This window comes from Aquila chrysaetos, chromosome 6 (genome assembly GCF_900496995.4).
Source record: "Aquila chrysaetos chrysaetos chromosome 6, bAquChr1.4, whole genome shotgun sequence".
Lineage (NCBI taxonomy): Eukaryota > Metazoa > Chordata > Aves > Accipitriformes > Accipitridae > Aquila > Aquila chrysaetos.
The window spans coordinates 54,069,426-54,083,510 of NC_044009.1; the positions used below are offsets into that span (position 1 = coordinate 54,069,426).

At 36.8% G+C, this 14,085-nt stretch overlaps 1 protein-coding gene across 8 annotated transcripts in view; it reads left to right on the plus strand.

The window, feature by feature from the left end:
- The window catches only part of TANC1 (tetratricopeptide repeat, ankyrin repeat and coiled-coil containing 1), a 104,013-nt gene that overhangs the window by 83,033 nt on the left and 6,895 nt on the right, over positions 1–14,085 (plus strand). For all 8 annotated transcript variants that reach the window (XM_030016721.2, XM_030016718.2, XM_030016719.2 and 5 more), the window contains 8 exons: positions 1,107–1,185; positions 4,890–5,023; positions 5,560–5,683; positions 5,805–5,980; positions 8,504–8,636; positions 9,499–9,590; positions 11,894–12,040; positions 13,601–13,701. In XM_030016721.2, the coding sequence (XP_029872581.1) occupies positions 1,107–1,185; positions 4,890–5,023; positions 5,560–5,683; positions 5,805–5,980; positions 8,504–8,636; positions 9,499–9,590; positions 11,894–12,040; positions 13,601–13,701 (986 nt within the window). The remainder of the gene's footprint in view (positions 1–1,106; positions 1,186–4,889; positions 5,024–5,559; positions 5,684–5,804; positions 5,981–8,503; positions 8,637–9,498; positions 9,591–11,893; positions 12,041–13,600; positions 13,702–14,085) is intronic.

A 14,085-nucleotide genomic window follows, 5' to 3' on the forward strand; every position in this document is an offset into this window, starting at 1 on the left:
CTCACAATATAAATTGGAGGATTCTGAACTATCATTAACTTGAATTAATGGAGATTTCCTTCACTCTCATAAAAGTTCTTGTTTGCTATCCACTGATTAAATGAAAGCAGTCAACTCCTGTATATCAGAAAAATAGATCACATTAATCATAAATACTTACTCTTACCTGAAAATGTCCATCTTTCTCTATTTTTAGGACAATAAGAAGCCTTATTTTTCTTAGCTAGAAGGAAGACCTGTGTGTTTCATGAATTTTGAATAAATTTTATTCTAGCATTTTGAATTTTAGAATTTTCCATACGTTGTTTACAACACTTCTCATGCAGCCTGAAAATATCCATATACTTTCTCCTTTCCTACCTTTGCTTTTTCCCATAGCATCCAAAACTTTCGTTAGTGTGGTTCTACTCCCTTACCTGCTTGCTGCAGTCTCAGTGACAGTGTCCCCCATTAGAAAATCTGTTTAAAATAGCCATTAGCAGAGGTTTTAATTTAATAATCTTTTACTGGTAGGTGGTTACGAAACATAGATTTCCTTAATAAAACAGAAACAGAGCAAAACTTAATTTATAACTCATCTCAAGTTTAAAAATTAGCATTTAACAATGTATTTAAACCATTCTGTGAAGAAATTTTGAAAAACAGCTAAGATATAAACAATGTAAAATAGCGATTCATGTGTTTTTCCTCTTACAAGATGTGTGCAAATACTCTCTTTTTTCCTCTTTGTTTTAGACAATAGGGAATTTCCTCACTGAACTGGGATGCTTTATTTTTGGCATCATTTGTCTTGATTATTCTAGTATACATAGGTCACACAGGAGCTTATTAAATTATAATCATGTAAAACACCCTCAACCAATCAACAGAAGGGCACTAGGCTTTTTTTAAAAACTGCTTTCAATAACATTCAGTTGTCTTCAAGTCATACTAAAAATTACACTGAACTTGCTTTGATGGATTGTGAACAATATTCATTTTCTTTGATTCGTATGCATTAAGAGAGAAGCACTCTCACTTTTTTTAAATCTTTTACCTGTTGCTATATCTTGCAAGTGACAACTGATGGTTTTTGTGACTCACTCTATATCTGCTGTTTTTGACAGGTGGTTTGTTACATCTTGACAATTGAAAAGGACCATGAAATAGACATCAATGACACTGATGCTTTGTGGGGAGAAACAGGTATTTCCTTTCTCATATTTTTCCCTAATTAGAGTTGCTCATTTAAGAAGTAAGAGTTTTTCATTTTGATTTTTTTTTTTTTTTAATTTAATTTTCTGTGATAAAAGTCACAGGAGAATACCAGTTTTAATAATAAAATGCTGTTTATAAGTATAGAGTTTTAACTTGTTAAATCTACTCATCTCATGTATTGAAAAGAAGAGTTATTTTATATTAAAATTACTGTAAATTACTGATTTCCTAATTAAATTGAAAATGTCTGTGGAAATATAGTGCTTCAAGCTTCAGTGTAGAATTTCATAGGATTATCTGTTTGTGAATTTTTTTTTTTTTAAACCTCATTTATTTGCAGGAAATGCTAGGCAATTGCCTCATTTGTTCTAATTAGGCAATGGATGAAAAGACATGCCTTTGTATGTATGGGAAATACATACTGTATTACATGCTGTAATTTTTTTAAAGACAGACTGTAAACTGTGCAGCCTGCAGCTGAAAGTTTTCCTGTTTTACCATATGAGTAACATCTCCATTTAAACAGTTGAGGTTGCACAAGCAGGTGGGAAAACAGTCTCTTTTAATGATCATCAGTAGCGTCTTCACATACCGGAGAAGCAAATGTTCTTTATTCCTATGCATATACAAAACTCTTGCTGCAAATCCAGTGAATTCCAAAAAACATACATCTGTTGCTAAAGTAATTTTCCTTTAATATTTTGTTGTCAACAGTTTGTATTGAAATTCTTGCCTAATGTATTGGGAATCTTTATTCATTAAGTAAGTGCTTCCTTATGCAGTCCTAATTTGTTACGGAGGTGAAGGTCTGAGTCCAGAGAACTACAAGCAGTTCCCTGTGGCACTTTTGTGCTCTCTGAGATACAGAGTAGTAAGTTTGGGACAAGAAGAACATGTAGAGTGAGTCAAGATAGCCAGGGTTAGCATTACATGAAATATTTATTACTCTTCCATTATTGAACATAAAAAACTTAAGTGGAAAGGATGCTAACTTACATGCTGCTGGAATCTTGGGAGTTTTGCATGCGTGGGTGAACTTACATTTGCATTGTACTGCATGGTTCTTTGCTGTCTGTTTTGTAAATGAGATCCAGGTATGGAACTGGATAGTGATAAAACTTAGAAGTATGAGGCAGATGGAGTGAGAAGTGTGTTTTGTGAGTGCCTGTTTCAAAAAGGGAAAATCCATTGCACCTTGAAACAGCATAGAACAACCTTAAACACTGTTCCTTTTCATTTAGTAACATGCTCGGGAACAGCTTGTTTCTGTTCATTTATTTGTATTGCTGTTATCTACTTGAATCCTAAGTTGGTTCTGCTCATTATGGAGGCTGCTTCAAGTAGCATTTTATATTGTGAGTCTTTTAGAATGAAAGACAGCTAAAGATCATCATTGCCGGTCCCAGTATTTTATCACATTAATGTAGCTGAAGGCCATGTTTGTACAAAGTACAGGTTCAAGGCAAATTAAAGTGGAACAGATAAAGTCACGTAACAAAGCAAATTAAAGTGGAACAGACAAAGTCACGTAACATATGATATGAGAGGATATAGGGGTGGGAGACTTTTAAGCCTGTTTTCTAAATTTCCTTAGTTTACCCTTTTCAAAATCCACATTACTGTGTCTTAGTTGGAAAAGACAACCTTAGGTTAAAGACATCTCTGAGATGTTTTTCCAGCCTCATATGTTCTATACAGATTAGCTAATTCGGAGCATTGCTTACTGTCTAGTAAAAGTGATAGAAAATAACATCATTTTGGCTGCTCTTAGCTTTTGCAGAGTGCCGTTGGGCAGATCAGAGGTGATCCTTTTGAGTGGAATAGTTGGAATTCCTGAGCAGAGTTTAATCCTGATGATGTTTAAGCTGACTGGAGGAATTGTTTAGTCATTTTATACCTGAATAAGGTGTAGGGAGTTACATTGTTGCTGTAATGTTAGTTAAACCATGAGCTAAAACGCTGGTACTGACAGAATAAAAAATGTGACATTTTTGAACAAGATAGTTTGTTTTGCCTTTAATGGTGATACCAGTAGGACTTACATTCCAGTTTTTCAGATCTAAACAGTTGATGTAATTGTAACATAGTGAAGTATCAGTAAGTGAAGAGTGAATGGGTTAGATATTGTTGTTAAAAAAAAAAAAAAAAAAAAAAAAGAAATTACTACTTCCTGCAGTGTTTGTAATTTAATTTACTTTCAGCATCCATTAGAATTTTTAAAAATTCTACTTCATCATGTTTGAAAATGCTAAAAAATTAGTAACAAGAAATTCACAATTTGACCCACTTCTTATTGGAAAATATATGGTATTAGGATTTAGAAAATGGAGGGGCGAGTCCTTTTGCTGATTCTTGCAGAAGTTAGTACATGAACCCTTTTCCTAAACAGTGTTAACATTACTGATGATGCTTCAACACAAACAACAAAAAAAACCATTTTAATTTCAAGCTCCATTTAAAACACACAATAAGTTGATGTGAGCGAAATGGAAGAGGGGAAAAAATAACGATGGGGAAAATATTTTATTTTCAAGCTTCAATGAGTGTTACAGGGAAAAGCAAGGAGTATAATAAGCTATAGGAGAAGGTGGCAAGTTGTGCAAATGCCTTACAGCAACACTTCAGGGTTATGGTACTGAGTAGAGTCACAAAATACTAGTGCTGGATCTGTGGAAATTACCTTTCTCATAAGCCATATATTGTGAACATAGATGTGCAGTACTTTGTATCTTATGAATGTCTGAAGTAAAGATCGTTTTAATGGTTTTATTATTGTGCTATGTGGACACATTTGCTACTATATTGTGTTGGACTGCTCTGTCACCAGCGCATGTAGGCATGGATGCAATTGCAATACTCTGGTGTTTCCAGCCAGGGCTGAGAAGGTGTCCTCTGATAGTAGTAGCTACCTGTTTAAAAGTTGCAAGGTTACTGCGTTTTAGATGGAGGTCAAGAGCACTCACTCTTGACAACATACACTGTTCAGTTCAAAAAGATTTTTAAGGTGAACTAGAAGGTTGATGCCTCTTGTGTACTGAAAAATGTACTGGAATCCCTTGAAGTCCAGAGCAAGGGTAAACACACATGAGTTAGAACTATTGATTGATAACCTACTGTGGTTTTCACCGTGAAAAACAGGGAAAGCAATTTTAACTAGTGCAGAATGAAGCCAAGTTGTCCAAGATACAGACTTTCTGCAGAGATCTAAATATCTGATGTTTGGCAATACATCACTGCTAGGGATCAAGTAAGCAGTACTTCTGAAACTTGAGTTACAGTCCCTTTGTTGAATCCCAGAACTGTTATCATCTTCGCCTTTTGAGAAGGGCCTGATGGAAAGAGATGAAGTTTTCTTGTCATGAAGAAAATGATTAATGAAAAAGGAACTAGAACTGCCTCAGGCTGGTGGGTTTATCAAAAATTTTCATAAAGATTCCTTTTCACCTACAAGCTATGCACATGATACTGTTGTTATCTTGAGAATCATCTTTTTATTTACCAGAGAATGCCTGTGGCTTATTGACTTAACCTGATTCTGACTAATTCATTTGAGTCTGAAAGTAGTTATGAAAATCTTACGGAGCAGCTGAGTTGAAAAAATTGGGGATTCAGTAATATTCCCATAATGCGCATGTGTCAAAAGACGTGGTAAAACAGCTAAGAGATAATGTTGATGAAAATGCTTTCTTTAGCCCTGACAGCTGCTGCAGGAAGAGGAAAACTGGAAGTCTGTGAATTACTTCTTGAACATGGAGCAGTTGTGACGAGAGCTAATCGGAGGGGGATTCCTCCACTTTTCTGTGCAGTACGGCAGGGGCACTGGCAGGTCTGACACATATTTGCAAATTAAATGGATTCCTTTGGGAAGCGGTGCTTGATTCCTCCCATCCCATCCCATCCCATCTCCCAGTCCTGTAATAAATTAGTGTAAATTTTCTAATACACATTTGCATCAGCTTCAAAGGGATGTGTTCAGAAGCTCAATTCTTAAGTTATTGAAAGCGATACAAAGGATTTTAAAGTACATTGGCTGCATGACAACCTTAGTTGTAATATACCTGAAAAATAATACATGGGAGTTAAAATATTTTATTTCTGAGACCAAGAACAGAGGCAATTTCAGATCCTCTGTACTGCTTCTGTATTAATGGAGAGAGGACCTTAGAGTCTGGAGCCTTCCTCATGCTGGCCACTCCTGTCAGGAGAAGGCCCTGAATTGCAAACAGTTAAGGCTTGAGTTGCGCAGGATTTCTCAATGATTGCTATAAATAACACCATAGTCCTCTTCTTTAAAAGTTCATGCTATTATGGCTAAAATCTAAATCTGCCAATTTATTTTTAAATTGCTATTTTGTATTTCAGATTGCTAAACTTCTAGTGGAGCATGGGTCTGATGTGAATTTAAGTGACAAGCAAGGCCGAACTCCACTTATGGTGGCTTCTTGTGAAGGACATTTGAGCACTGTGGAATTTCTGCTTTCTGAAGGTAGAAAATAAATAGTGATTCAAGGCTGCACAGCTGTTCCAGAGACTGCATCTGTGTGAGTTAGGTAATTTTGCTTATTAAACAGGACATCTTCATAACAAAGTTAATTTTCATTTTACAGGTGCAACTGTTTCATCTCTGGACAAAGAAGGACTGACAGCTTTGAGCTGGGCATGTCTAAAAGGCCACAGGCAAGTAGTTCAGTATTTAGTTGAGAAAGGTGCAACAACTGATCAGACGGACAAAAATGGACGAACACCCCTAGACCTGGCTGCTTTTTATGGAGATGCTGATATTGTAAGTAGAACTAACAGCAGAAAAACTAAGCATGTATTGAATTTTCATAATAGAAAACAAAGCTTAGAAAAATACTGCTAACCAAAACAGAAAGGAAATTTGAGGAAGTAACCAAGAAGCTTATACTGCTAGCATCTTGACTGCAGTGCAAGTATTTACTCAGAAAAGCATTTTCTAGATAAGGTTTTAGTACCAAGGTAGTTGTGATAGAGCATGCTGTTGTACTTCATGATGAGTTTTTAAATCTCAATAAAAAGTAGCATTTACAATTTCTGTGTTGGATGAACTGGAATTAAAAAAAAAAAAAAAAAAGGCCTGTGGGACATGAAAGGAAAATATCTCTTTTCAGCCTCTGCAAACCCACTGAGGTAACGGACAGGGTCCCAGTCTGTTGGGTGCCTTAGTGGAACAGAGACCCCAAGTAAGAGATGTAGGAAGAAGAATAATACTGCCACAACAGATGAAATGCAGGAATATTTTGCTTTTCCATCGTAAGGCCACATCACTTGTCTTTGATGGGTATCTTACATGCTCTGCATGACAGGGAGAGAACTGTTAGAAATCTGTACACTTTTCGTCTTGCGAAGATAGCACTGAGCACATCTTAATGTTACTGTCCAGTCTATATATGTGGAAGTACAGGGCCTGAGGTGTAAATTCAGTTTTTCTTGGTTTGTTCCACAGATCATTTCAGAAACAGGACAACAACTGAAGTTCCTTTTTCAGTCCTATACCTTTCTCACATTCTACCTTCTTCCTCTATAATAAATGTTACAATACAAGATTCTAAGGCATTTTAGGTGAAGTTTTTCTGAATCTGAAATGAGCCATGCCAGTAACTGAGATCAAAAGTATAAAATAAGTTTAAAGTCTATGATTTAGAATCCTTTACATCTTTAAAATCACAGATTTTTGAAGTGATTGTATATTTTTGTTCTCATGCTTCAAAACTCAGTAATTAAGCACAATTCAGAAGCCTAACCAGATAGGAATGCAGTTTCCGCAAACTGCATGGTAGGGCATGCTCAAATCTGCATGCACTATAAACAGATCCAAGAGTTCACCAGGGAACTAGAAAGAATAGCATATGCAGCCTCCTAAACTCGCTAGCATCTTTATTTCTAGAGCTGGTATATACAACGACCTGTTTCAAAACAGCAGTTCTTGAATAAGAATGCTGCCATACAGTATTACTTGCTGTAGCACTCTAAGTCCCATTCAGCCTTAGTCAGGATTAACTTGAAATTGAAAATAAGCCTTTAGATTCTGTAGTGGCTTTAACATTTTTCAGAAGTCACATCACAGAGCTATTCCTGCCACTGCAAGTGTTTGTAGGTAACACTGGGGACCTGAAGAGGGACTTCTTTCCTGCTTGGGAATGAGGGGTAGCCAGAATCCTGTACATACTTTTACTGTAGGTTACTGCACTGGAGTAGAACAGACTGCCAGTCCACCTGGTGGACTGGCCACATCAGCGGTTCATACGGCTGAACAGCCTGGTCCCTCTGCTAGGGCAACAGACAAAGGTGCAATAATACTAATTAAGAGATCACTCAGCAGGCCTGCAGCTTTCCTGTCAGTCAGAAGGATTGTTAATACCTCTCTCCATACTAGATTACTGCCAGTCACATTTGGGCAAGCAGTCGTTATGTGAAAGAACTATTGCTTATATCAGACCTGCCATCGCTGTCATTTCCTGTGTGTTGCACTTTTAATTAATATTGCTGATGGACAATTACAAGAATTACTCTGTTGCTCTGGATGCTTGGTGAATGCTTGGTGGAAGCTGATGGTGTCTGACATACTTATTTTGCTTTCTTAAAATTTTTTATTTGCCCTTGCTGCATTTTACATTTGCTGCGTTTATGTCAAACTGCAGTGTTAGACTTCTGTAATAAATGGTTAAGAAATGAATAAAATTACAGATGTGTTTTTCTTCGTACAGGACAAGTGGTCTCTCAGCATCATGATTTGTATTTACGCTGTTAACTAGCATGTTTTAAGTATCTCACATTACAGAATAGTAGTCTGTGCATTTTCTGTTTATTGTATTTGTATAGCATTGTGTCCTACACTAGGAGCATATTCCGGTACTGCACTTCATGCTTGTCATTGTTGTGTTAGGGTGTACTTGAAGCTGAAAGCACAGGGCCTACACTGCTGCTCTGCTTTCTTCTGAGCTTACTGCCTTTATGCTTGAGTTGCTGTGTCTGCATATTGGCATGCAGAACATGAACAAAGGAGGCAACAAGCATAATGTTTTGGTCTTAGTGTTTTTCTGACACAGGTACTTCCAGGAATTTGGGTGTTGGTTTTTTTAATACTTTCACGGCAGCTCTTCAGTGCAGTTTGATTGCATTCCCATGCCGTGTTGTCTTCAATGGATTTAAAATGGCTTTAGCACACTCTGGAGTGTATACGCAGTATACTTCAAGGAAGATTAGATGGTAGCTTAAATATTTCACTGTTCTGCCTCTCCTACCAAAAATCATGTTACAAGGCTTGTCTTGTTTCTTTTCACAGGTGCAGTACTTGGTAGAGAAAGGAGCAATGATTGAGCATGTTGACCACAGTGGCATGCGGCCACTGGACAGAGCTATCGGATGTCGTAATACATCAGTAGTGGTTATGCTACTGAGAAAAGGAGCTAAACTAGGTCAGTAAAACTATCCTACACTCAAGAGAAACAACTGAACATCTGCTCTGCTAGAATTACTATCATTTCTGTAAAGTAGATTAAATAAATAAATCTTGAAATACATACTAGATTTTTGCAGGTTTTATGGTTTGCAGATGCCCACTCAAGAGAAATCAATCTCTTTCTTTTAAAGGCAGATACTCAAGACTCACTTCAGAAGTGAGGAAATGCTTAAGTAATTTTATTCTATTCCCTTTCTTTGATGTATGTTGATGAGGAGATCTGGAGGAGTCAAGTCTTTACATGGTTACTCTATGATGATATATTTAAACAAGAAAATTTTCATTATGCTATTAGTGATGCTTAATTCTGACACTATTAATGATTTAGATTAAGAAGTTTTACATTTAAATAACATTCTTTTAATAAATTAGAGAATCGTACATTTTGCAAAGGGTGGGCAAAAAATACATGTGCAAATCATGTATCATCACTAGGCAAGCAGATGGTGCAGATGTGTACATGATAATTATTGAATCTGTAGTACCTTTAAATCATCATTTATTATATTTGGGTACTAAGAATGATCAAATATAGATCCTTATTTAGGCCTGAACTTTAGCGTGACTTTCATAACGTCCTGTACTGGGTTTAGACCAGGGGTGACGGTGACATGAGTCGGACCATTTAATATCTGGCTGTTATCTATGTGGGGTGGCAGGGGGCATGTATGGATATATGTGTATTTTAAATATATGTGCACATAATAATAATCCATGCAGGTGGAATACTTAAGTAGGATTAGGCTTTCTAGTGTGAATAGGTATCAGAACCATACTTTCTTCCCTTTTGTCAGAGATCCTTAAAATTTAACTTGCAGGAAATGCAGCATGGGCAATGGCCACCTCAAAACCCGATATTCTCCTTATTCTGCTGCAGAAACTGATGGAAGAAGGAAATATACTGTACAAAGTAGGTAGATTTTTATTTTTTCTGATAGCAGAATGTTATAATTGGACTTCTGTCTGAAGGTAGATTAAAATTCTTTATACCTCCTTTTCTGTTCAAACAAGATGTGTTCTTGCACATCCTCTCATGTTGGGAATTAGACCAAGGAGTCTTTAGAACCCTGGGAAAGAATAATTGAAAACTTCTTGTGTAAAATAAATAAATAAATAAAAATTTTAAGACAGCTAAGTACATTTTCTTTCTGTTGAGCAAATTGTTCTGTGAACATTTGTAGCAGTCAGTTGCTTCTTAAGAGCAACTCAGAATGTAAGGTGCTCATTTGAATGTGCCTTGTTGAATTAAGTGACATTTAGGAATACCTTTTCTTCAGGATAATGTTCTTTTGTGTGCTATTTAAATATATAATAAGGAAAGCCACAGCTCTTGTGATACATTCTTTTTACTAGTGGTGATATATTGCTCAGAAGAGAGACTGGAATTATTTTTGTAAACTGTGATACACCTGCATTACTTCATTAGTACAACACAGTGCTCAATGGCTTATATAAGCATAATTTAAAGTCTGTTCTAGCTACAATACTTGTAATTTGTAGGGATTTTTTTATAAAGGCCCTCAAATCACCTTACCTCTGATTTTTGTTCTATATCAAATGGCTTTGCATAGTACAGAAGAGAGACCCTTGATGAGACTTTGCCATCATGAATCAGGGTGGACCTGCTGAGATTCTCCCAAATTCTGTATAGGAGTCTTAGGAATACATCTGGATTATTCATAGAGTTTCTTGATCCTGAAATGGGTTTAGAGCTTTATATCCAAGCAGGTGCCTTTAAGCACAGGACATCTTTCAACATAAAGGGTAACAGATTTTATGCTACAAAGGCAGTTCTGTCATCCCTGGGAAGCCTCTCCCAGGGATGTCACACTTCTCTGGTGGTGTGTTGAATGCAACTCACTCGTTGTTCAGGGAGAAGGTGCCACCATGTCACCAGCACCAGTTCATTTTCTTCAGTTTCTCCTCAAGTTGCTCCACAGGTTGAACCCTGCCTGGACTCTGAGACCACAGAGTAACATAGTAGGACTTGGTACTAATATGTTTTACCAGAGGTTGAATTCCCTGCTGGTATCTATTTTTAGAGTGCTTTATTTTATTATAGTAATTTGAATGGACTTGCTAGAGCTATGGTATGTTATTTAGCTTATTAAACTTTTTCCAGTATACTTTGATTTATTTACTTGCCAAAGTGGTTTTTAAATGGATAGTTATTTTGCAGAGTAACACATATTTGAGCGTGCTCACAGTATGCAATAACTACTTTCCAGCTCTCCAGCTGAATAAAATAAGATAAACCTTAAATATTTTCCTTGCCAGTTTCAGCAGTAAATTTTGACCACTTTGAGGGTTAAGATGAATTAAATGATAAAAAACACCTGATGTTTATGAAAAGAAGTTAACTTGTAAAATATCCATAAAATCTCTTCACCTGTCAATTAAAAGATTTGCTTTTCTATCATGCTACAAGGATGTCAGTGTTTTTTGCAAAACTGTCTTAAATCTTCAATTTATTGTGAAGATGTTCTCCAAGCATCTCTTGGAGAGTCTGAATATTTCTAGTGCATGGGTGGATCCTTCAGGTAGTCAGGTTAGCTCTCTTACTCAACCTCTGTTAAGCAGTAGGAGAGTGACCTTTGACTACTTTAAATTCATAGACTCAGTCACCCCGCTAATCACAGCTGAGACTCCGAAGTGGATCTGGCAGTAGCTGGACTGCATGTTTGAATGTTGTACCGACTCTTCCTCCCTCTCCCATCCAGCCCCTTCCGCTGCCAGAGGTTATTCTGCAGTATCACCACCTGATTAAGGATACACCATTCCTGATTAAGGCTATGCTGTACTCTACTAGAGGCATCTAGGCCTTAAGAGTTTTAATCAACTACATCATCAGATATTTGACTGCTCTGTTTTAAAAAAATAAATAAATAATGAATTGTATCATACATAAATTGTACATACATGCATTTTTCTGATACAAGTAGTATGTATTAATGAAAATATGATCCTGGTGAAATACCGTTAAAGGTATGAGTTTAGAAACAAACACAAATTCTAGTTAACATGCAAGTTCTCTCACTGTGTCTGTGTGTAAGTGTAATTCGTACTGTATGTATTTATTTTTTAAAAAATCTGGCTCTGCGTTTTCTATGTGAAGAGCACCTGTTGGTAGATGTCAAATACAAATGTGCTTTGTTGCACCAGTATTGCAATATTATGAGTTTGTGAAAAGCCTTTTGTTTCCTAAATTTGTAGAAAGGTAAGATGAAGGAAGCAGCACAGCGCTACCAGTATGCCTTGAGGAAGTTTCCAAGGGAAGGATTTGGAGAAGAAATGAAAGCATTCAATGAGCTGAGAGTGTCGTTATACCTAAATTTATCACGATGTCGCCGAAAAACAAATGTAAGTTTTGCTGTTAATCTGTTGCTTCTCTGGTATTGGGAATCTTAGACTTCTACTGCATTATTGAGTTTGTACTTGGATATTTGTTTTTTTGCTATTTTAGAATCCTTTTCACGGTATCCTGATTTTGGGCTTTGTTGTGTCAACAAATGGGGACAGCTCGTAAGATGAGGGCATGTTGCTGTGGGGGATCTATTACAGCTGTCCTTATGTAATACAGTTATTTTGGAATGATGAACTGCTGGATGTTTTTGGTACTTTTAAAAGACTAAATGGAAGATGCCACCACCACTACCCTTTGTTATCATACAGCATAACCTACTTCTGCAGCTGTATTGTATGTGCTGGTTGTTTCTTTGTACCTTCACCAGCGCATTAGGTGGCTGGTAAGAACCTGAATGACTATCGGAGCAAAGACTTCTGATTTTCTGAATGTACCTTACACAGTTCCTTCTTTTCAAACAGTAACTTCTTAATTCCCTGGTCATCCAAGTTATTCTTGACATCTGCTCCCATTTGAAGAATTTCTAAATATAGGTGTCCAGGACTTCACACAGGCAGTTCTGCCGGTGCTTTGCACGGCAGTACTAATCCTTTCCTTTCTGTGCTAGAACTACCTCTCCTGATGCCTTCCTTGCTGAGACTGGCTTTTTCAGTTGCATCAAACTAACAGAAGAAAGCGGCTCTGTGACCAATTAGTGCATGTGTGTGCATGCCTGTGTGTTTCTTATGTTTCTTGTGTATCCCGCTGATAAACTCTCATTTACATTTTGCTAATCCTGAAGTGCATCACCTTACATGTAAAGCTGAAGTTCTTCATGTTGCTTTTGCATGATATCTCAGGATGGGTTTTTTTGGTGTTAATACTTTCCAACCTCCTGTATCATCATGTTCGAGATAATTCAGTGTCATGCACGCCCCGTGCTGTGTATGGCTGTTATAAAAACTAGACTTGCTTCTGCCTTCATCTTCCCCATAGCCATCTTTGCCCCCATTTCAGTTCTGCTTTGTTAATTCCAGTCTTTGGTTTAACCAGTGATTTACTAAACTCTTATTCTGTGTTCTTGTCAAACGAAGACCAAATACATTACGTTCAGTGCAATTTTTCTCTAAAAATTTCATGTACCTTGTCAAAGAAAGCTCTGGACTAGTCCTAACCATTTCCTGATTTTTCTTGTTTTCCTCTAAATTCCTAGGTCTTTAACTGGCTGTTTTTCAAAACACATTCTAAAGCCTTGCTATGTGAGGTGGTCATTTATCCTGTTAAACATGCATTCTCTTGTATTTTATCATCTTTGGGTTGAAAATAACTGTATTGTATCTATATTAACATTGCTTTTTAGCTACCTTGGAGTCAGTTTCCCTTAGACATGAGAGACAAGGTTAGCAAGATGAGGTCTGCTCTCAGTCTTTCACAAAATATCTGCTCTTGCTAACTGATAAATGTGACTTTCCATACTGCATAAGCTGTCTGCACTTTTGAAACAGTACCACAAATAAAAAGCATGCAGCTTTCTTTTATTGTCAATGTATAATGAGTACATTTGCTTAAATTGTTAGGACTTTGGTATGGCTGAAGAGTTTGCTACCAAAGCATTGGATCTGAAACCCAAGTCTTACGAAGCCTATTATGCTAGAGCAAGAGCCAAAAGGAATAGCAGGTACTGTTGGATTCTGTGCGTCTATCTGCACAGATTTTTTTAACTTCCTAACACTTCCAATAACTCTTTTCCTGTTCCGCTAGTTGTATTTGGAATTTACAAAGGAAAAGTTATTTTGCTTGTGCACTTTCCATCTGTATCAGGTCTCTGTATCAGTTAAAGCCAACCAAACCCAAAAAGCAATACTGAATACTCATTTAGGTAATTATTAGGCAGTCCAGAAAGTAACAAACTGATAGGAAGAGGGTTTATTTTAAGTGTAAGAGTGAATGGGACTCTTACTCCATGTGACTCAGCAGTGTGCTACCGAACTCCAGCGCTGCATTATTTATTACCAAGAATAACTGGGTGCTTTTATAGGACAGGATATGTTGAATCATTAGC